Raw genomic sequence first — 24,650 nt, 5'->3', positions numbered from 1 at the left:
CATTTACTGAAGTCAAATTTTGAATGTATAATTTTCAGTGGTAATGGAGTAATTTACATTTTGGTATTTCTTCTTTTACTCAAGTAAAGGATCTGAATAATACTACTACTAATACTACAGAAATCTGCCCAGCTACTGTAAGTAAATTTAGTCCTTGTAAACTACAGTTAAAAGTAACCAAAAAGGGCTTCAGTTCAGAGTCACCAGCATTTGTCTTCCCTACTCATCATCTCCTTGTCTATTTTATTGCAGTCTGAATAAACTCAATAAAAATTCAGAGACAAAAAATTTAATTTGTTTAGCTGCAGTCGCTGACATCACCCTTTGTCATCCAGGTGAGCTGTTACAAAGAGGTACCACTGGGGATGGAAAGAAAGCTTGTAGTGCGACACCTCAGCCCAGCTGTCACTCTCTCTCTCTAGTGTCACACATAAACAACAAGTACATACATTATTTGCACATTTTGACACAGATTAACAAGGGGAAAACAACTGTATCACAGCCAACCGCATCTGACCCACCTTTCATACTACAGGCACATGACGTCAGACTGGTGTTCAGCAGCATGAACTCTAGGAAAGCAGCAGGCCCTGACAGAATTCCTGGATGACTGCGTAAAAGCAACATTTCCTAACAGGTATTCACCTGCATCTTCAACATGTTTCTGTTACAGGCTGCTGCCCCGAAATGCCTAAAGATTACCAGTATTGTTCCAGTATCGAAAGGTTCTGCCACTAAAACCCTCATTAACTTCCATCCAGTCACACACACTCCGATAGCAATGAAGCACTTTGAGAGACTGGTAAAGAATGCACAACAATGGCTTTCGTTTCTGAGATTACTAAAGAAAGTAAATCTGAACCTGCTTGCCACCCTCTACCACTGCAGCATCGAAAGCATCCACAAGTATGCCATCTCGACATGGTTCACTCGAAATAGTTCACCAGCTACACCACCACAAAGGGACGGGCTCTGCAGTGGGTCATTAGCTATCTATAGCTTTTATTTCCATGCCTACTTAATCTTTTAATCTTTTTTTTTTTTTTTTTACCTATTTTTATATTTAATATTTTACTCCTCCTATTTTAGGGAATGATGGGATATCATATCCAATAACAATATATTGTGTTGGTAGGGTGCAATGCATGTTTGTGTGTGTATTTGGTGAACCCGAATTACAGTTAATAAGTAACTGGGGGTTATTTTGTTATGTGGTCAAACATACTCACAAATCACATTAGTCTCACAGATCATATCACTACAAGTGCAGTTTTTATGTGCATTTTTATTATCATGTATCTTCCAACCTTTAAAATCTTTTAAATGGAATCTGTTTTAATCTCGTGTCTGATATATATAATCTATCTAATCTATCTATTTGCAGTCCACACTGTATATAAAAAATTGGACTAACCCTAAAACCTCTTAATCCTGACATAAAACTTCGTGGTCTATTTTTAGAACTGTTGTGTATAACTTTGAAAAGCAATAACAATTCAATACGTTTTCACTTATGCAACGTAATTACAGCCTCACTTTCTATGTTATCATTGGTTTACTCGACAGTCAGTGAAACTCTGATGGGAGGGAGTTGACACGTTTACCCAATTAGGTCACGTGCACAGTGCACTTACCGCCCCTCCTACAGTCGGAATTATGGCGTTACGGGAGCTATCATCGCTGGAGAAATATTTAGGAATTAAAAAACCGAACAAGTACAGTACTCAGGGGGATAACAAGGTGATATGACAGTCCATTGTTGAGGCGTCCACTGCTGGCTTTAAACCGTTATTTTATTTGAAAGGAAGCTTGTAAGCTGTTGTAAGACTACACGGTACCTACCATCGGAATGCTAACAAGCTAGTCATGTGTGTTGAAAATATAGACGTTTCTCTTGGCATACCTACCTCGTGTTATAAGCTGATACCAAGTGGTTTCATTCATTAGTTAGGTTGATATTCCGAATAAATCCAGGTAGCTGCACTTGATGACTTAGTTGACCTATTTCCACAAGTTAGCATGATGGATTTTGCTCCGTGCTTTGCGCATGTCCGCTCATAAAAGTAAAGTAAGGGGTGGAGTGAGTTGTCTATCATAAATTGACTGTATGGAGTTGTACGGTCTGCTCCTTCAGCACTGATGACTGAAAGAAGGAGGAAAGAAGTAAAAGTGACGGAGAAGGGTATAACTTAAAATGTATTGCTTTAAAATCTTCAAGGCTGCTGTACTGAATGTTTAACAGCCTAATCTTTAAGGAAAACGTTGAAAGCTGTTATTCTTGCATCCCAGTATTGGCACTCATCTGGATGTTAACCTACATACGCAATCTCATATAATTAATCTGTTTGAGCAAGTGAAATGTCGACAGTCATTGCATATTAGACATTCCGTGAGACATTTTTATTCAAGAATGTCTATAGTTATCAAGGGGAAATTTGAAAATGAAGAAGCATGTTATTTAACAAGGTGTAAATACAATATCTGATGATATCAGATGTGTTGAAATGATTGCTTAACTGTGTCTGAAATATCTTTCTTTTTTTTTCTTTCCCTTTTGTCTCTCTCTCCATCCCACTGCCCTCTCTGTGTCTAACCTCTCCCTGCAGGTACCTGTGTTACAGAATAATAATGGTCCTCCACTGGTTGGGCTGGTAACAATCGCCTGTCACCTGGTGAAAGAGGCCAAGCGCCCAGAGCTGTTGGGTGACTCTGGAGAGAGCAGGGCTGTGGTGCAGCAGTGGCTGGAGTACAGAGTTACCAAGCTGAGCGGCTGCACAAATTACGACATCAGGACCATCCTGAAGGTAGAGAAGCTGATACTCAATGAAATCTTTGAAATCTTTTCTTGTTCTTTGACATTGCTGTTGTATTGCCTCTGTAGACTTAAATTTATCTGTACATATGTCTCAGATTTTAATGCAGTTCATTCCAAGCTTGCTCGGAATTAAGCTTATCAGCATCTTAGCGTCTCTCACATTCCCTTTTCTCTGTTCACCAGCTAAAACACTGTGAATGTGTGTGTGTTGGTCTTGTTAAGGCACAAGTGACAGGAATACAGACTGATGTATTGCCCTTCAGTGACATGACAAGACAGAGAAAAATGTTTTAATATGCCTGATGCCAGTCGGCATGAAATGGATCATCAGCGATTGGTCTATTGGACACTTTGCGCCTCTTGGCACTGTTCTGTCAGCATCAAGTGTGTGTGTGTGTGTGTGTGTGTGTGTGTGTGTGTGTGTGTACTTCTATCTTTGTGAAGACCAGTTTGAGTTTTAGACCTTGGGAGTGAGGAAATTTTGGTAAAATTAGGATGTTTTGGCCAGTCCTCACAACTTTATAGGGCTGTTTGCGGGTTAAGACTTGGTTTTAGGGATCAGGTTAAAATCGGGTTTAGTTTAGGGTTGGGGTAAGGTATTTAGTTAGAATGGTTGAGGTTATAGAGTAAGGGGCTAGAGAATGCATTATGTCAGAGTGTAAAAGTACGCGTGCGTGCGTGCGTGTGTGTGTGTGTGTGCATGTACTTCTCAGTATAACACACTGTTGTGGCATGGGTGAGGAGTCATGCTGTGTTGCAGCATGTTATCTGGACAGTTCTCTTAAATATTCTAATTGTGTCATTTACAGAGGGAAGTTGGCCTGAGCAGCTCAGCTCTCGTGCCCTTTGGGCCCCTGCCCTGTCCTTCTGCTTCAGCTCCATCCTTAATGCTCTTCTTTCAAGCAACCCAGTCATCTCCTATTAAATTATCCAGAGATAAAAACTGTCAACTTCATGGATTCTCAAAATTTCTTACCCCAGGATGGAAATAAATCACTCATGTCATTCATGTAATGTGACACTTTGGCCCTGAACCCAAAGTTAGCTGTATGGTGCGGGGTAAGGGACAAATTTAAGACTACTGAGAAGTGGGTGGAGGCTATATCCTTTCCAAAGCAGCCACTAATCTGGCCATTCATAAAGCAGCGCCAGTAACTGAGGGGCCAGTGGTGGTAAATGAGAGGCTGGCAGTATCTCTTCCTTATCTCTCTCCAGCTTTAGCTACCTTCTCACCGAGCTAGGCTATTCTAGGCTAGGCTCGACGACCTTGGTAACTCACATTCCTACCTCAGTAACCTACTTCATATGTAACTGACTCGGATGGTAATTAACATTCCTTGACGGATAACTCCCATTGCTACCTCGTCAACCCCATGGATATGTAGCTGACTTTGCTGGTCATTAGCAATGCTAGGCTGGCCACTAGCATTCCTAGGCTGACCACTAGCATCCCTAGGTTAACCAGTAGCATTCCTAGGCTAGCCACTAGCATACCTAAGATAGCTCAAATAAGGATGTGGAAATGTGGCTCGAGATTTTCACAGTTAAAGCTCTGTTGTATCTGGTCTCACTGAACACTAATAAATGAAAGAAGTTTGACTTGATCAGCTTTATTGATTCTCTCACATATAAACAAAATACTCACATTGCAGAAGTTGTAGGTATGGTTTCATACAGAAGGGATATTTACTATGACACAATCTGAATTTATCACAGTACAGTACAGTATTTCATGATTGCTACTGATCATCAGTGAGACAAGCATTGTCTAGCAACAAATCTAGCTACTGTTTAGGCAAACCTTAGCTACTTTCTGTAGAAGAGAGTCGCCAGTATTGCCCCAGGAGCATGAGGTTGGACTTTCCCTCTGCAGGCACACCTCTCAATGCGTCTCATTCAATTGACCGCATGGTGGCTGCATAAACATGGAATAATGTATTAACATTATCTCTGAGTGATCATTTTACAAGTAAATATAACCAAAATCACTTCCTAGCTGTTGTCTTTAACTTATGTGTATGGTGATTTTGTCTGACGATGTTGCAGTTATAAAATCAGGATTTTAGCAGTGCAGAGCAGTAGCTTGGTAATGGCTTGGAAGTGCCTTCTTGTTAACGTGTGGTCTTGATGTGCCATGTTTCAGTCACTATTTCATACTTGTTCTGTTGTCTGACAACAGACACTGAAAAAGATATAAATGAGAACAGCTTTATTGCGAACTCAGCTATATTAAAATACTGTATATGTGAGCACAAACAGTAGTAAAGAAGCAAACAGATAAAGGCCGGTCCAGCCAAATACTAGGTTTTGACCTAGTCTTAATAAAGTTCTGAGCTAGGCATCAAAAGTAATGGGTGCCTGAGGGCCCAGGGCCAGTAGAACGTTATGTTATCTCAAAGAGGCCCCTTTATCTGGAAGAAATGTATAGAAAGGCAGCAACAGTGTCAAATGGTCTTTGGATTGTCAGGATGGCAAACAACAACTGTCAGTTGTAACTATAAAAAAAACTATATCAGAAAGAAATGTGCAAAAAGACATGCAGTGAACTGCAAATGTAATAAAAAGTAGTAGTAGTTATTTTTATTTAACTTTCTGTACTATTCTAGCCTAACTTGACCTACTCATAGGACAGAAAACTCAAGAGTTCTTGCACACTTTTGCATATTTTGTATTCTGTTGTAGTATAATGGTACTCTGTCCAAAACCTGCTAAAAACTGTAACAGCAATATTTTATATGAATGCACCGATGATATGAGTGCACAGTTAAGGCGGGCAGGTAGATAAGAAACCAGGTTTGGATCTCCATGAGCTGGGGGGGGGGGTGGCCTGTCCTCTGATGCTTGACTGGGCTTCAGCTCCGTGGCTGTAGGCTAAGAAAAGCAAGGATCTGATTATGAAAGGGGCGGAAGTCTGCAGTCTTCATGCCTTGTTTGGCATCACCCACTCTTGCCGCCCAATAACTAAATTTGCCCCCAAGATGTTCTGTGTGCGTGGAGTGTTTCCTTCGCACAGTGTACAACTGCTAAAGATGGTCTCTTCCCCTGGGACCAGCACTTCCATGTACAACATTCAACACATAGACATGGACTGAGAAATACACATCATGCTGTCCAAGTTTATGACAGCTTCATTAAATTTGCAAGCGAGATTTGTAGTCATTTGGAAGTGGAGTAAACAAATAGCTTGTTTTTTACACATCTGTATTAGGTCGCCAGTCATTGGGAGAGATACTATACCCCCTCAGGTTACATATTACTCCTATTCACATAGCACAACACCGACACACACGCAAGCAGGGATCTAGGGCAGTCCCCCTAAAAGTCGATGCATCAGTTGAGAAGAATTCTCAGATGTAAGAAGATGTAATGTAAAAAAGACATCAGTAACAAGGAGTGTGTGTGGGGGGGGATATATATATATATATATATAGATATATATAGATATATATAGATATAGATATATATAGATATATATAGATATATATATATAGATATAGATATAGATATATATATAGATAGATATAGATAGATATAGATATAGATAGATAGATATAGATATAGATAGATAGATAGATATAGATATAGATATAGATAGATATAGATAGATATAGAGATAGATAGATATAGAGATAGATAGATATATATAGATAGATATAGAGATAGATATATATAGATATAGATATAGAGATAGATATATATAGATATAGATATAGATAGAGATAGATATATATAGATAGATATAGATAGCTATATATAGAGAGATATATATATCTATATATAGATATATATATAGATATATATATATAGATATATATAGAGAGAGATATATAGATAGATATATATATATTAGAGAGAGAGAGATATTAGAAAAAGCATGAATCAACAAAAACCATAAGCACCTGATTAATTAATATAGCAAAGATGACTGACTCAAAGCCCCTCATTCATACCTCACCTATCTTAGGAAGACCAGTGTGTTTTCCTATAAAATACTTACCATAATGCATTAATTTATTGTAAGTAATGAGTTAATTTGCATAGCTGATTATGTTTTGAAATTTTCTTTCAGGTCCTTAACCTCTACCTACAAGACAAGACCTACCTGGCCAAAAACCAGTTCACCTTAGCTGATATTCTCATGTACTATGGAATCCAACCACTCATAGTAAGTTACCTTTTCTTTCACTTATTTCACCCTTATGTGTCACACAGTTCACATTTTCCAGTGCTTATTATCACTTTAACGCTAATGTGACGCTAAAACAAGGAGTGTCAAGTGATATAACTTCGTGAAAAGAAATTTGTGGATGTTAAGTTAAATTAATGGCCTGTATTAATTCGAATTTGGGTTAAGGTGAAAAAATTGGGGGGGGGGGTGTTAGACTAGGGCCAGGGTTTCAGTTGCTGAACATGTGATGTAAAAAAAAAAAATTGGAAAATGTTCTTCTCAGTAGCTACTTTTTTCTATCAGTGAAATGATTTTGAAGAATTCAGATAGTGTTACTCATTTAGGCACAACACTATGATACATTCAAATATTTTTGTAAATTTTAATGAGTTAAAGTAAACTTTGGAGAAACACATAGAAGAACATAAAATCCCAAAGAACTTTCCCAAAGTCCCGTGGGATTTTAAATTCAGGGATTAATTTGATTGATTTATTGCATCTTCGTACCGTTCTCACCACCATCTACCAAGGAGTCAACCATCCATCCATCCATCCCTTCAGCCATCCTTTTTTCTCCCTATCAGCGCTAATTTCAGTCAAACCACTACTTTAATATGCAATTTGTCAAAGTGCATAACAAACGGTTAGACCAATCACAAGGCCAAAGAGCATCAAGAATAAATTGGCAATAAATACAGGGATTATAAGCACATTGTCACTTGTATTTCAAAGAAATAAAGTGATGTGGCACAATGTGTGTCTTCATCCTCAGACCAGGGACTAGTAAGTTTGTTATGCCTTCCAGGATAATAAAAAAAAAAGTTCAGAAATGGGAAAGACTGAATGAGATGGAGAGAGGGAGACATCACACATTGAGAGATGTCAGTGGTTGTGGCAGAGATGGAAGATTGCTCCCCGCCACCAGGCAGAGGAGCGTCACTTTGGTTTGGAAAGCGTCTGTGTGCTTTTTAACCTCCGGGACAAGGGGTCAGCTAGCCCTACCCTTAAGCACAGCCTGTCATGGTGTTCAATTAATGGAAAACAACACGACACAGACATTAAACTGGACCGATGCTAGAATTGTTTTAGGCGGAATTGTTGTCTGATTTGGGAATTTACACATTAAAGTTAATTAGATAATGAAAAAGCAAACACCAAATAAGATTTATTTTCCAAGGACATCCTGTTGCAGTTTGTTAGCTTGTAGTTTGCCACCTGCACTGTACAATAACAGGAAAACATGTCAGATACAAACTTGTCAAACATTGACAGTTCCTAGATCACTTTAATAAGCCTCGCTCTACAGTCAATTTATTCTTTTCCCATCATGCACTGCTTTTCAGTACTGTGTCTGTAAGGAGTGAGAAGTCTTTACCAAGGTCTGGTTCTTCACAAAAATAAAAATCTGTGACAGTGTGAATAATTGCTCTCAACACAACCAAGTCTGCAATTGGTTATTGCTTATTAAAATGTCTTCAGTTGTAAGTAGCAGCAGCCAGTAGAATTTTTAAAAGCTTCCCCTCCACTTAGCAGTAACTGATCAAGGGAGCTATCTGTTCCTCAGTCAAAGGTGATCAAACTTTTTCCATAGCTGCACACAGACTGAACACATTGCCCCTCACTGTCAGATCTGCCTTATCTATCACCACTTTTAGATCAAGGCTAAAGACCCATCTTTATAGAATTGCCTTTGAACTCCCTTACGTTTTAATGTCTTGATAAATGTGTTTTTAATATGGTCTGTAACAGTTCTATCGGTATGTATGTATTTTTGGTTTGCTTTAATTATTTAACTGTATCTAAAATTTCGCTTTTGGTCAACTTGAACGCCCATTCAGTGGCAATTTATGCACGCTATATCTAAATATTCTCAAGCTGTTTGGACTCTGATTGTTGCCCCTTGCGGCTTTATTTATACAAACATTAAAACATACTGTATCTATAAAATTCTGATTCAGGTAAAGCCCTAGTATTGTTTAGTTCCATAAATTATTCAACCATGATATCTGCCATTTTGTGTAGACAACATTATATACTGTATGCTCACTAACTTTCATGAACAGTGGCTAATTGTTTCCATCTCTTTCATCTCACAACCAGGTAGGTTTGGCCATCCAGGAGAAGGAGCACTATGTTAATGTGACACGGTGGTTTGACCACATCCAGCATTACCCTGGTGTCCAATGCCACCTCTCTCCAGTAGTTGTGCTCAGGAACAGAATTTACACCAGCAGGCACCACTGAGATCTTAACAGACCCAACCCAGCCTGACTCATCAAACTCTTCTGTCCTTTAGACCAGACCATGGCAAATTAATTTCTAAAATCTAGGAGTGTATTACATTATTTTCTCAATTTGAGGATGTTTCCACACAGTCATTTCTATCTAAGATCTTCTTTTATTATTGTTGTTTAGATCATGATTCCTGCCTTTATATTTTTTCTGGTCATATACCTGAGCTCTGTTCTTTGTATTCTTTTAAAACATATATTTAACCAGGGAGATTGTGAAGAACAGAAAAACTAAAACGGATTAAACAGTTTGTTATATGTACAAAAACTCTATTAATGGAATTCTTGCTAATAAAAATATAGTTCAGTTCATATTCCTTAAAAATGTTAGTTTTTTTAACAATTTAACAAGAGTTGGGGGTGGAAGCAATAAGGTCGTTTATCTTAACCTCTCAATTATTAAATAACGCTAACACTATTCATAAGAAGTTTGGTGTCTTAACTCTTATTCAGTAGTGAGGGAGCAAGGATGTGAGACAGTTACACTGCTGTTGTTGGCAATTTTTGTGGGACTTTTGGAAGCCTATGGTTGTATGATTGTTTTCTAGGGGAAGGCTGTACAAGTCATGGTAAAGTGAAAAGCAAATGCTGCTAGCTTGTTAAAAAAGTGTTTCTACAAAAAGTATTACAGGTTCAAAGACTTAATGTACTGCCAGTTAAGTAATATCGTAATATGTCCTTAGGAAAAGCATCTTTATTCAAGTCACATCAATGTATTTCCTCACAACAGTTTGTCCAAAAAAATGTGTTAGTTGGTTCTATACCATAACCCCATAATGACCACAGTAACTGCCATATTTTTCAGCAATCTCTGCCCCAGTGTCAGTCTCTCAGCTTTAAGGCCTATTAGGATTTTGAGGTTTTTTTTGTTTGTTTGTTTGTTTGTTTGGTTTGGGTTGTTTTGTTTTTTTTGTTAGGATTGTATGTCTGTCACATCAAACTCCAAGCCATTACACTGTACTGTTTAGTTTCTGTGTGTGTGTTCCTGATTACATCCCAGTCACTGTCCAACTTCCTCACCAGTCGTGTGGGTAGCAGTAAGCAGTTGAGCGTCAGTCACAGAGTCAGAGATCAGAGTGAGACTCCAATCAGTCCCACTACCACCACTGTTGATGCTGCAGGCCAGAGCGAGGGTAGTGGGATCACCAGCTGCCACACAGATCCAGCCAACCAAGGCCAGAACCTAGGCCCCTGGGCAACAGTCAGCCACTGTGTGTCATTTCAACCCATATACTCCCACGGGGCTACTGGAGAGAGAAAGAGGAAGGGAGGGATGGAGGGAGGGAGGCCATAGAGAGAGAAAAAGAGCACCCAGAGGCCCAGGGATCTTTTTGTGATGTGAACAATGATCCATGCCTCCGAAAGCCTTACTGTAGCTGGCTGGATGTTTGTTATTAGCATCATTAACAGTCCAAGTCATGGTAGTGGCGGGAGAACCTGTAAATTAACATTATGAAGGTAGTGTTAGACAACAAACAGTGGAGAAATGAGTTAAATGAGTTAGAGAAATATATTATAAAATTCAGTACGCTTCCGATTTCTATTGCTTTTGCAGGTGTTTCAAACCATTAAAAGAAACTTGTACTGACTAAAATCTTTGAGCACTAAAGTTGACAGTTGTAGTCTGTGGATAATTCTGGATGGTTTTGTCCTTGTGTCAATGTTTATGTTATTCTTTACTGCCTTCCTCTGTTTAAATTCTCCCATTTCATTTCCACGTTTTTAATTTCCTCCATGGTAATAGGCTCTACATTCAAGAGACTGGATGTATTTGGACAGTCATTTTTTTTGTTCTTCAGGCTCTGAGGCTCAGCACATTCAGGTTGAAATAAATTAATGGATACTACCCAGGTTTAAAGTCGCCTGGAACAATCTGGAATGGCATTCGGGCAACTTCAATAAATAAGTAAAAAAATCTGATTGGTAGCTGATGACACAATGTGGGCAGTGGACCGTCAAAAAAATCTTTTTATCGGCCCCGTCTTTATTGGCACACACTGTATGCATAGGTGTGAGTAGGTTTATGTCAATATATAAAGAACAGTGTGAGAGATACAGCCCTTTAAAACAGTGCCCAAATTTTAGGGGTTCAAAAGTAATTGGACACGACTAATAAATTACAGCTGAGTGTAATTTTAATGCTAACTCGTGCACAAAAAAAGCTCACGTGGCTCAGAGTTGACTGATTTAAAAGTTGCCATTTAGATTGAGGCTGAGTTGTCTGTCCACATGAGGAGTGAAGTGGTGACCATGCAAGCAAAAAAGATAATGATGAGGTACAAAAAAAGCAAAAATCTATTAGGGAGATATCAAAAGTAATTGATTTGCCACACTCAACAGTTTGGGTACACTAAAAAAAATAGTTACAAAATAACTAGAAAATGGCCATCAACCTGGTAGCGTTAGGAGTGCAAGTCTTGTGGATGAGCAGAAAATCATTTGCATGGTGAATAAAAAGCCCTTTATGACTGCACAGCAATTCAAGAATGCTCTACAGGATGAAGGTGTACATGTTTCCTTGTCAAAAATCAAGAGAAGACTTCATGACCATAACTGCAGAGGATTCACCACAAGATGCAATCCTGGTGAGGTGTATGTTCATATATGTAGAATTGAAACCATGTGTTGAAAATAGAGTCATGGCTCAGAGGCCGTAGTTCAAAGGTCCTCAGATGGGGCCTTGCAGTTTGAAAAGGAAGGTAACTGAAACCATATGTGAGTGACAGTTTTTAGGAAAACAACTGTCCTATTTAAGAGTCTTTCAGAGTGGTTCATCGGTTTCACACCCTCTCACAAGCGGATCTGCAGACGCTTGACTTGACGCTGTACTTCTTCGTAATAAACCTATATGCAATCAAGACGGTGTCAGCAGAGTCTCCTTCGTCCTCTTCACATCATCAACACCATCTAATAAACTACACTGGTAAACCTAAAAAAAGAGAAAGGCCAGGCTGCACTTCACAAAAACACACAAAAGAAACCAGTAGAGTTCTGGAATAAAGTTGTATGCACTGATGAAACAAAAACCAAACTCAGTCAAAACTATGGAAAGAGGAAATTGTGAGGAAAAAAAGAACAGCTCATGACCCAACGCCAGCACCTCATCTGTCAAACATTGCGGTGGTTCTGTTATGGCTAGGGCATGTATGACTGCCAATTGAGCTGGCATATATTGATGATTTAACTGCTGATGGAAGCAACAGGATGAACCAGAGGCATACAGGAGCATTCTGTGTGCTCAGATTCAGTCAAATTCATCAAAACTTATTGGAAAACATCACCATTCAGCAGGACAACAATCCTAAACATATGGCCACAAAGCAACCAAAGAGCTTTTCAGGATGAAGAGGTGAAATATCCTCCACTGGCCGAGTCAATCACCTCTCAGTCCGACTGAGCAGCATTCCACTTGGTGAAGACCAAACTAAAGGCAGAGAGACCCCACAACAAGTAAGACCCAAAGGTGGCTGCAGTGAAGCTCTTGGAGAGCATCACCAAGGAAAATACAAAGTGCCTGCTAATGTCTGTGGGTTAAAGACTTTAAGGCAGTCATTGACCTTAAAGGATTTTCCACAAAATATTAAATATGATGATTTTGTTTGACTTAATGTGTATCTTTCCAATTACTTTTAAACCCTTAAAATTTGGGAAATTTGTGTCTAAAGAGCTATATCTCCCATACATTTCTTTCTATATTGATGGAAATTTACTCAAATTAAAGCTGAGACTTGGCACTTTACATAGTATCCATTATTTTTTGATTGCTGCATTGACAGCAATCAAGTTATCTTCGCTCTTCACTCTTTGTTGTCACCCGTCTGCCAATGCAGCAATCACACACTAGTTAGTGTCTTTGCTCTTTATAATTGTTATAGTTGTAACCATTGTAACTATTGTTATCTTTGCTCTTTATTGTGTGATTGCTCAAAGCAATATTTTGATCCAAATCTTTATTATTATTATTCCTGTTGTTCCATGTTTTTTGACACACTACTACTCCAACATGCTTGCAGCTAGAAACACGATTCCAAAGCTACAATGTTAAACAAAGCTGCTATGTATTTGCTGATTATATCTGTAACAGTTGATTTTGTATGATATTTTTCTTTTTTTTTATTGTTTTCTGGGGAATAGGTGAATCATGATGAAACATGATGAGCTAACAAATACTACAAAATGTTTTAGCTAATATCTCAGCAACCATGAGGCGTAGAAGAAAAATTCTAGTGTCTATGGATTCAGTGGATGATGTCAAAGAGGTATGATATAAGCCCTGTCCATTTGTGTCATGAACATTTTTCTGCCATTTTTAATTTTTTGCTAGATATACTGTACTTTTGACTCCCTATCCTAAATCTTTCATCCAAGCTTCACCAAACTTAGTACATACCATGTTTGGATGACCCTGAATACTGCGCAAATGTTTGATTTATCATGTATAATTTTTCCATGATTTGCTAGAACACTTTTGAGGTTGTGGTCAAATCAATTCAACCTATTATAACTCTTAAATGCTTCATCCAATTGCAAAATTTAAAAAAAAAACTATTTTTGAATGTTTTTAGTATAAGCTTACTTCTATTATATTGCTGTTTTTTAGGGTGATATGAACTGCATTCCTGCATCAATAATGCAAAAAAGTGAAATGATAAGAATGTGGAATCGTTAGCGCAATATGTCATAAAATAAGGCAACAGCAGTAGATGCAGCAGTCACCTGCATTTTCTTCAGGAAATGGAGATGTTCTAGTTTTATTTCAAATTGAATGTGCTGAAGCTCAGAGCCTGAAAAAATTAGTAACTTACCAAAGAGTTCCAGTCTTTTTTTGTATTTTTGCATCTCTTGCTTACAGTTGCAGTGATTTCATCTGTTGTATGATGTTCATCCTGTGCCAGTAAATCAAAGGGATACACAGCTCATGACCCCTGACATTTCTGCAGTTTGTTTCTGTGTACTTTTTGTATTCTCCATGAATTTGTTTTGTGTAAACCAGCCATAAGACAGAGCTATTGTTCAATGAACTTCCATAAGACAGTTGGCTTTGTGTTATGAAAGAGACGTTAAAGATAAAAACAGCTTGCAGTCATTTGAGACAGCCTTGTGACTACTTGGGGCAGTTTATGTTGTGGTGTACCATTAAAGAACCCGTTGTCCTCTTAATTATGTTAACATTCAGTTGGAATGCTGTTTTAAATCTGCAGCACTAGACAGTTGTACTTATTCCTGAGGTCTAAATAATCAGATTTTGCCCACAAAAGTTGCATTTGGACAAACTGTTCTGAATTCACTTGTGTTTGTGCTGATACCATGGTTATAGACCATGCAAGGTTACACATACTTTTAATGTTATGGATACCAGTGAGGGCCTTTTTTTTGCAAAATACTTCATCATTAAGGAAAGATGCATTCTTTATTGTGCCCATCAAAAAACTTCTGTTACAAATTATAACAGATAATGCAAGAACGCCATAGACCATGGTCCTTAAGCATTTTACTTTAGCAGTGCAAAAGAGAAACATTTGTTACTCAAGCAAAGTATGATTTTATGAGTCAGATTAAGATGGTACACTTCTTAATTAGATCAAGGTGACCACTGACAGTTAATCAGTATGGATGGTGGAAGTCACAGTATTTATATAATATTAACATATATAGATATATAAATAATATAAATAAAATACAATAAAATCTATAGACCATTAAATAAATAAAACTGGTGAACCAGCACCATATTGTAATTTGTTTGAGGTAGAAACAGTAAAAATTTTAATAATGAATACTGGGATCAATTCAAATTTCTTTAAATGTGACTGCACATTCAAATAATGTAATATGATATCAAAGCAAAAAAATATTGTCAGTTTGTTAAGTAAGACTTAAGACAATAAAATACACATGCTTAGAATGGCTTTTGATTCATTAACTTTTTATCAGTTATTTTGAGTGCCGTTATCAGCACCTAATGCGCACCTAAATAATGGATACTATGTAAAGTGCCAAGTCTCAGCTTTAATTTGAGTAAATTTCCATCAATATAGAAAGAACTGTGTGGGAGATACAGCCCTTTAGACACAATAACAAAAGATGTTTGGTGATGTCATGAAGTAACGTGGGATCAGGGGAGTTGCCTTCCACCAATGCTGAAATTGCAGTCAGCTTCTCCCGGTTAGGATACCTTCATTGTTAATCAGAACTGAAGAGGCCTTTCACATGTAACATTTTCAAGAACCTGAAGCAAGTCCCGTTACCTTCATATAGCACTTAGAAACTTAAGTGTTAATCATTCAGGGGTTTTTTACCAGAAGCCAAATCCGTAGAGGTCTTCTCCATTCCAAAACAAACAGACCAGATGATTAAAACTGGTAAAAACACTGAAAAAAGCAGTTTCACATTGAAAAATCATTCCAGAGGGGCTGCGAGCCAAGCTGCCGCTAACGCTTGCTCAGATTCTTTCTCTGATCACTTATGATCCAGACGTTCAGGAAGTTGGTGAGGGAGAGGTCAAAGGTCATTAAGGTATGGTTATCATCAAGATTTACTAATAACTTCCTCTCTCACCATTGAGCTTTGGCAAGGAGTGGTGCTCTCGCTCTCTCTTCAGTCTTGAGCAAAATATAAAAGTGCAGAGGATGTAACAACATGTTTAAGAAAATGGCATCTGGGTGTTTTTGATTTTTAACCAACTTGCAGATCCAACTGAACTGCAAAAGTTGATATTTCACGTCCATGAAAGCTTGATTATCAACTCCTACAGTACAGACTTAAGAAGACCCAAGAAATATCTTGAACCGGAGGGTCCTAGTGATCTTAAGGCCCCCATACACTGTTCGATATTGCTCTGTGCTACCTAAAAGTTGACAATCAGAAGATAAAATGTGCAAAATCTTGGGTCATAAATGCATAACAGTGACACAGGGTTGTGCTGTTAAACAGGTCCACTGAGAAATGGACAATTTGAAAATTTGTAATTGAGATGTACTCATTGAGATCATGCCATGATGAGTTTGACCTTAGTTTTACCAAAAAAAAAGTTCAGTCAGTTTCCTGCAGGAAGCCAAATCAGGATACATATCTAGCAGGTGCCACAGTTTTCACTTAATGATGAGAGAAAAGAGTGAAGCGTTTAGGTTTTACCCATGTCACTTCATCGCCCAATACCTTTGTCACTTCAAGTTTACTAAGCACATTAGATGGACAACCCCCACTCTACCCACACCACCATCCTTCATTAATTCTTAACATCAGGGAGAGGAAAATGCATCTTGCGCGACATCTGTTAAGACAGGACTTGCCGTGTCTCACTGACTGATTCAGTGGAACAATCAACACCGTGTGGTGGTGAGGGAAGCATTAACACGTCGTAAGCTCTTTTGACAGGACTTATCAACCATGCTTTATCATGCTCTCACACACTGTGACAGTTGTACCATGCGCCTATAAAGATGGCATCTGATTGTCTATTGCAGTTACATGAGTGTTTGCACAAGGATAGAGCTATGAAGGACACTAGGAGGTAGTTTTTCCACAACATGTTCTTGCAGTAAAGTTATTCCTATAGACATGAAGGAGACAGATGTGTTTTTACCTCTCAAAGAGTAGGGATGTTCTGTATGTGCTCACATTTTGCGTCTTTATCTTTTGTGCTCAAAGATAAAGACGATCATTAGTCCTTACTACCTCCAGTACACAATACATTCTATAACTTACATGATAAGCATTTATACCCTATTCTCAGTTCTTGGTTTACCTGGGGTTTTTTTTGGCGTAATTTGCAAAATCACAAGTTAAATGTATGGCGAGTGTTAGTGTCAAAATATCAAGTGATGCTCATTAAGTACAATGATAATCTGTATGATTTTTGCCAGGATTTTCTTTTAGTCTTCTGGAGTCGTGGAAGGCCTCATCTAATAACACAACTCTTATGTCAGGGGATGACTTGACAGCCTTAGTAATGCAGATATGAAAGTATGCTTATGGCTTAATACAAGTTGAGTCTAATTTTTGTAGTTTTGAAAATTGTTTTAATAGGTTATGATAATACTGTACTCACCAAGTTAATTGCTAAGATCTGGAAATGCGCTGAAAAGCACTCAAAAGAAAAATGACAGGGCAAGAAACATGGATAGTCAGACAGTTATACAGGTTATAAACAAAATCCCAGGTTAGACAAACAAAAACAAAGTCAAACAGTAAAATTATTACCCAGACTGTGATAGGTGTTGTTTCGTCGTTCAGTTTTATTTATACTTCTGCATCAAGGGGTTACATCGTACCTACAGTGTCTACAGAAACGTAATGTAACAGAGACAGGGTTGCTCTATCATAGTAAGTCAAAAAACATAAAAATGGAAGCTTCCCAGAATAGTCTTATATTCAGTAATGAAATAAGGCAGACCTCCCCACTGTTGCACATATCATGAAAAAGTTACAGTTACTGTGGGGAATATAACTAAAGAACAATACAGCCTCATCTCATTCAAAATATATGTCTAGTGTTGCAGTGGTGATATCAACGGAGTAAATCCAACAAGTTTTTGGAAATGAAGAAAAAAAAACGTAAGATTTACATAATAAAGTCTTTTCACTAATTTGGCTGGACTGTTGGCTTGTTTACAACTTGTCTAATCGACTGACCCAGATCTCAGCAATTAACTTAGTGCATACACTTCGCACCAGTACAATTTACAAGTACAAGCTGTAATAAACTGGAATAATCCTTTAACAAATTGATTAGGTGGCTACTGGAAACCCATCTGATGGACCTATGAATGCATGCATATTCTGATCTCCTCTTTCATCATCATCTGTAGAATAAGTACATCATTACTTCAAAAACTGAATGGGACATCTGCTTGATTGCTTACCTTAGATTGTGGTTTTATATCACTTTATATCACTATTGTAAATAGGCAAACTCCATTTTACCGTATGTATGTATTCATGATAACAGAACTTCAAAGGGTGGTTTTATTCTCTCTATCTCTCTCTAGCTCTTAAGACACAGCCTCACCTGAATTACATAAGGATCCCAGGTGTGCAGCAGGAAGACTTTAATGAGATACAACCACTCAGCTCATCAATCAGAGAGATGGGTGGCTGATTTGGCACATAAGTGCTAAAGTACATATGTGTAACCCGGGGCAAGGAGATTGCACAAGATTGCACCTTAAGTCTCACTTTCTCTCACACATACACACACACAGACAGATGACTGTTGAATTAGCCGCCTCGATCGCTCCTCACCCATTCTTTTAATCTACCTCAGCTGAAGCCTCTTCGTATTCTTCTGTGTGTGTGTGTGTGTGTGTGTGTGTGTGTGTGTGTGTGTGTGTGTGTGTGTGTGTGTGTGTGTGTGTGTGTGTGTGTGTGTGTGTGTGGTCATGCACTCATTCTTGGGGTAATAGTTTTGGCCTGGAGGTAAGAGGTTAATTAAGGGTGAAGTAAGCAAAAAAGTGAAGGAAAGGGTCGACCCACTCAGGTGAAGATGAGTTAAGAAAATGGGCCTACAGCAGTAGTTAAATAATTTGAAAAATATTATTTTTTCACACAAATGCACAAAATTTTAACCCTTTTACACATTTTGACTGTCTAATTTGAGTCCATGTTACAGTTAATTTGGCCTTGGTTGATTCAATGACTTCCCAATTGCCACACCATCACACTGTGTGGCCCTGTCACAGTTCTCATCCCTTTACTTAAAAGTTCCACAAATTAGCCCACCCCCCAACCCCCCATCCAATCCACAGACCATAGGTCATTCAGCCTGCCCCCCTGCTGTAATAGGTTCTGATAGAAAGCCTCCAGGGAAGTTCACTTCTCACTTAGAAGTGATACTAAAAGTAATTGCAGCTGAAACCTTGTAAAAGGGGGATGTATTTAGAAAAAAATGGAAAAAAAATGAAGAGTGCAACACAGGGAGTATGGCATTTGAAATAAGCGTAGAGGATATTTGTAAGGGGAGAGAGGGTGAGCATAACAGACAGACTTCTGGGTGGGCAGGGAGCAGAGAGCACTGCCCTCGGCCATTTCCTGTAATTTGACCTCCATAGGAAAAAACAGCAACAGTCTCCTAATTAACATATTTCTCCAACTCATACATCAGCAGGACAGTGATTTTTTTATTCCCCATCTTTTTTTTTATTATGACTAATTTATTTAAAACTGGAGTTAAATTCAGTTGACTTTCTCTCTGTGATGTGTCTCATTTCCCTAATGATTAAAAAAAATACTGGGGGCTGATGACAATTTCATGGAACATAAACAAGTTTTCATATCAGGAAATGTATCAGGGATGTGGTGCCTGGTGGTTATGGCTGATGGAGGAATGCTGTGCAGATGAAATGACCTGGTATAATACTTTCACCATAAAAACAAAAGATTTTATTCCAAAGAGAATGGCGAGTCCATCTGCAGACAATTTCAAAAGTGCTTTTGGTTCCAGTAATTTTCCCTCAAGAATCACCGGTTTCCCATGGGCAGGGATTAATCCAAGAACACGGAAAAAAAGTAATTCTCTTAAACATGTTGTGAGCTCCTGTATTTCCATTTTAAAGATTAATCTAATCATTATCAATTGTTTAATTTCTCTTCTAATTTTCTACCTTCACTTTTTCTTGAAACCACCTACCATGATTTACATAACAACGGCAAACACCCCTGTATTTTGTATCCTCTCTATTTCTTACTAACTGAAGGTATAAATTAATACCTAATACCTATTTATATGCAGGTGTTTTGGATTGGTAAAGTACCTTTAGGGGGATCAATGTAAAGCTGCTTTGATTAAGTTCTTCTTTGAAGTAGTTTACTGCCAATAGCTTTTAGTAGGTTGTTCCTTTAATATCTACAACCACAGTAAAATGGATTTGGCATTCTGGTAATCAAGTCAAATCCATACATCAATCAACTCTGCCTTTCACACTCTTGCTTTTTTATATCACAATCACACTGCTACTTTTATCATTTTTTTTCTTTTTCTATTTAATGTAAATATAACAATATATCATTTTAAATTTTTCAAAGTTAGGCACCTGGGAGGCTCAGAGGACTGAAAGCCAGGTATGTTTGAAAAGTACGTAAAAGTGTTTGTACTTGTTCCGAACTCAAAGCTCGGGTAAAAAGCCAGTCATCACAGACAGTAGGGGAGACATGATAGTCATTTAAAGATGGGGATAACAGTGCACATTTTAGACCATCTCTCTTGGAAGACATGAATAGTGTTGTGGTTTGTTGTTCACATGAAAATTGACAGAAATAGTTGTGTAAAGAACAAATAAAAACGGAAAAGGTTCAAACCATACTTAACCTCTCACATCTACACAGAAAGTTACAGACATTGTCTAAATAACCTCCCCAGCTCCAGTGTTGTAAGGTGTTGGTGAGGGTGTTTCAGATGCTGTTTGACCATCTGACAACCATTTCTCTTGGAGTATAGTGGTGCCTTAAAGCACCTCTGTTACAAGTCCACCTGTGATATTTTCTGCCTCTTTTACTTTCTCTCTAAAAAAAACAGAAATTCAATAAAGATCATCGACCCATAGTTTTACTGTCCTCTAATACCATCAAAAATTAATAAAATGATTGATATTACCATTTAACTTTTTACCATAACAGTACTTAATATTTCAAATGTTCCTGATTTTCAGTTGCATTATCCACAACTTATTAATAGTTTCAGAGTGTAAAAATCCCTCTGTGATTTGTCTGCCTCTGTATTTGTTAATGCCAAGTCTAGTCAAATCAATTTTATTTATATAGATGCAGAAGTTATCTTAGGGCACTTCAGTCTAGACAAGAGTATGTCTAGACCTGCACCTATAGTGCAGGAGGAAGAGCAGGAGAACAGAGAACATAGCACAATACAGGTTCCACATGGCAATGTTTATTATTATTATTATTATTATTATTATTATTATTATTATTATAATAATAATAATAATAACGATAATAAGACTAATAATAGGACTGATAATAAGAGTAATAATAATGCTAATAAGACTAATAATAAGACTCGCATTGTAGGCTTAGTATAGATTTACAGGAAAAAGGAAATCAAAATTTGAGATACTATTTCATTATCCACAGCTCCATAGGAACAGTAAGTAATCTTAATGTTCTGTGTGTTTATCAAATGTGCAGAGTGACAAATAGATCAATAGGATGGTGGAGTATATATGATATGACACCTGTACAATACAGTGCAGTGCATCAAACAGTACTTCAAATTATTAATCTTGACGGAACATAATTATGAACCAGAAACACACATTTTACTCTTCTTGTGTGTGTGTGTGTGTGTGTGTGTGTGTGTGTGTGTGTGTGTGTGTGTGTGTGTGTGTGTGTTAGGAGGGTAGCTTCACTGCTAACTGGTCATATACTGGACTAAGGGCATGAAGCTGCAATCTGGCAGACAGTCCCCCACCAACACACAAACAGACAGACATGCCAAAATTGCTCCTGAGCAACAGTCTGCCCAAATGGCTGCTTCTCTTCTTTCTCTCTCTCTCTCTCTTTCTCTCTCTCACTCTCTCTCTCACACACACATACACACACACACACACACACACACACACACACACACACACACACACACACACACACAGACAGTACATTTACACATGACATCTCACAGAGAAACAGGGCTGAGTCCCTACAACCTAAAGCACAGAGAGAGGGAAAGATGGGTGAAGAGGAGGACAATGAAGAGCCAACACTGACACAAGTGGTCTGCTAATTTGTATGTTTGTAAAGTTTAGACTGTGTGGAGATGTAAGAAAAGTATTCATTTATAATCAATATTCAATAAACATTTAGAGGGAATCACTGTTATAGACAAGGATCTATAAATTATGTCTTTACTTTTGTCTCATAAAATTAGAAAATTATTCCAAGAAAAAGATTTGCATGTGTTGTATTTTAGTGACAGAATAATTAATTATGCATTTACATATCACTTGAAATGTATGGAATCACTTGTATTTATTAATATTTTTTTTTAAAATAATTCTTAGAGCAAGAGAAACATTAAACCACATTTTGCATTTACATGTTGGTAGAATACTCCCACATCCACATTTTGAGTGTGCATGTAAATTTGCTATCTAGGAAAGGCAAATTTTTGGGTCCTGGCCCATAAAGTCACACACTTTTTGCTACTAGTCCAACGTTAGAATGGGAGCAAACTAGTGGTTTGTGAATCTTGGATGTCAAATGAGCCAGTTAAACCCAGACATTTTTCTCAGGAATAGGTACATATAACATCAATGATACAGGAATTATGATTGACAGGTCATGACCAATTACACCTATGTCACTCTGTTTCTAAATGGTTCTTAATGACAGCTTGTTAAGCTAATATCAAGCTTTGTTAATTCAAGTTTATTAGGAGTCTTTCCAGAGTAGTCAAAAATAATATAATTCAGGTTTAAACTATATAATACAATTAAGAAGACTGGTATTTTATTGATAAATTAAGTTGTTTTGCAGAAGAAAATACTTTTCCTTCTGTTAGATTCAGCTCTGAAATGAAAATTCAGAAGTTAAATTTAAGTTCATTTAAGGTGTCATAATCCAAATTGAAATCAGTGAGAAAGATGTGTTCCCGGACAAGAAAACGTGTGTTTAACAGTGACAGGCATGGATAAGCAGAAGACAAACACATCACTGAAACATTAAAGGAAAGTTAATTCACCAAGTTGCAGTGTGCTGTTGAGGGACACTTTTATTTCCCTGGCGATGTCCCATGAAATTAATTACAGCTTATCTGTGCAGTACAATAGCCAGTTAGCCTTGTTGTCAAAGTGAAGGTCCAGGGTCCTCAATTCACACCCTCCTATACAATTGCCAGGTGCATCTCTGAAGAAGCCAGTCAGTGAATAGCATGATAGTTGGATAGATAAACATTACTGATAAAGTTCAAATGTCATGAAGCGAATGTATGCCCTAAAAAACAAGCTCCTGCCTAATTTGACCCAGAGGGACAGGCACTGATTTGTGTGTGTTTGTGCACAGTGTGTTTTAGTGTAGTGTTAATAGCATTTCATCTTGAGGGAAGACCAAAAAACACTCCTTATTCAGATTAAATTTAACAGCACATGACACACAGCTGATCACTGGCCTCTTTGAAAAGCACCCGTAAATGAGGGTGGTGTGAAATCGACATCTGGACAGGCAAACACAAAGTCATCTCTGTATGTTCTGATCCTTAATGTTGGGCTGCTGAGATTTACACACACACACACACACACACAAAATGCCTGCCTCCGGGATGAAGGTAGGAGGGTGAGTTGGCAATGAAAGATGCTTTTGATGAGATGGAGGGATGAGTGAGGATGTGGGTTGCTGATAGAGTGCTGATAGGCTCTACAATAGATTCCAATGTGTGGCATTTAGCTTAAGGATGATCTGCACACACGCAAACAGACACAGAGACAGACACAAAAGCACACATAGATTCAATCTGGCTTTTTTAACCATGCACACACATACTTCTACACATATGCATACACTATCACTATTATGTTCCCTCACAGAAACATATATGTCCATACACACTCAGGTCATACCCAAAGGCAGGGAAACTTGGCCTTCTTTACAACGCTAGTGGACTCCCCTTGTGACTTTCACAGCTGTCATGTTTCTCTTTACAGCCTTCATTCATCCACTAACCTCAGGGACAGGAGCATGTGATGATGCCTCATACACACACACGCAAACACACACATGCTTAATGTACACAAATGCATAGATACAAGTAAAAAGTTATGACACTAGCCAAGTGCTGACATGGTTTTAACTGTTAATATGGTGTGTTATTTGTCCTACTGTCCTTTCACACTTTGTTCCTCCATTGCAATGCCAACGATATGGACTGTTGTCAAGAATTTGTTCTGTGTTAGGGCTAATTATATAGAAAGATTCATTAATATTGTTGTTATAAATTGTTGATATATTTTATAGTTGTTATAAATAAGTCTACTTTGAATGTTTTTTTTACATAATAAAGGTAGGAAACTTTTTTCACTTTCAGTGGTCTGTCTGTTACACTGTCAATTATGGAAATGACAACAATTTCTAATGCAGTTTGATGTAAACAAAATCCATCATGTATAAATGAAATGTAGTCACTGTAAATAAAGGCACTTCACAGGAGTGGATTTCATCAAATTAAATTATTATTGCTCACTTTCAAAACTAGTGCATTCCTTATTATGACACAAAAATAAGATAATATTGCCTTTCCACAAGGCTTTTATTCTACAAAACTCCCTTCTTTGGTTAATATGACACCACATTCTTCTATACAAAATCTCTTTTAACTCTATAGAGCAGTTGAGTAGCTTATATGATTTTTTTTTTTTTCATCCCTGTAGCCAGA

The 24,650-nt window shown here is 37.7% G+C and overlaps 1 protein-coding gene and 1 long non-coding RNA gene across 3 annotated transcripts in view; one reads left to right on the top strand and one right to left on the bottom strand.

Moving 5' to 3' along the window:
* Positions 1-2,047, bottom strand: part of LOC120789605 — a 46,120-nt gene extending 44,073 nt beyond the window's left edge. The window contains exon 1 of the long non-coding RNA XR_005707423.1: positions 1,908-2,047. This is a non-coding gene — a long non-coding RNA (uncharacterized LOC120789605). The remainder of the gene's footprint in view (positions 1-1,907) is intronic.
* On the top strand, positions 1,576-9,586 carry eef1e1 (eukaryotic translation elongation factor 1 epsilon 1). 2 transcript variants are annotated; one of them, XM_040126390.1, is made up of 4 exons: positions 1,576-1,740; positions 2,607-2,804; positions 6,885-6,980; positions 9,084-9,586. In XM_040126390.1, exons 1-4 carry the CDS (start codon positions 1,657-1,659, stop codon positions 9,225-9,227), a joined length of 522 nt encoding a protein of 173 aa, XP_039982324.1. In that variant the 5' UTR covers positions 1,576-1,656; the 3' UTR covers positions 9,228-9,586. The 2 variants fall into 2 exon arrangements, with proteins under 2 accessions (XP_039982324.1, XP_039982326.1); XM_040126392.1 differs by lacking the exons at positions 6,885-6,980; positions 9,084-9,586 and adding an exon at positions 3,625-4,414.
* Positions 9,587-24,650: the final 15,064 nt, after the last annotated feature.

Source organism: Xiphias gladius, chromosome 5 (assembly GCF_016859285.1).
Source record: "Xiphias gladius isolate SHS-SW01 ecotype Sanya breed wild chromosome 5, ASM1685928v1, whole genome shotgun sequence".
Taxonomy (NCBI): Eukaryota; Metazoa; Chordata; class Actinopteri; order Istiophoriformes; family Xiphiidae; genus Xiphias; species Xiphias gladius.
This window is presented reverse-complemented; position numbering and strand designations above follow the sequence as displayed.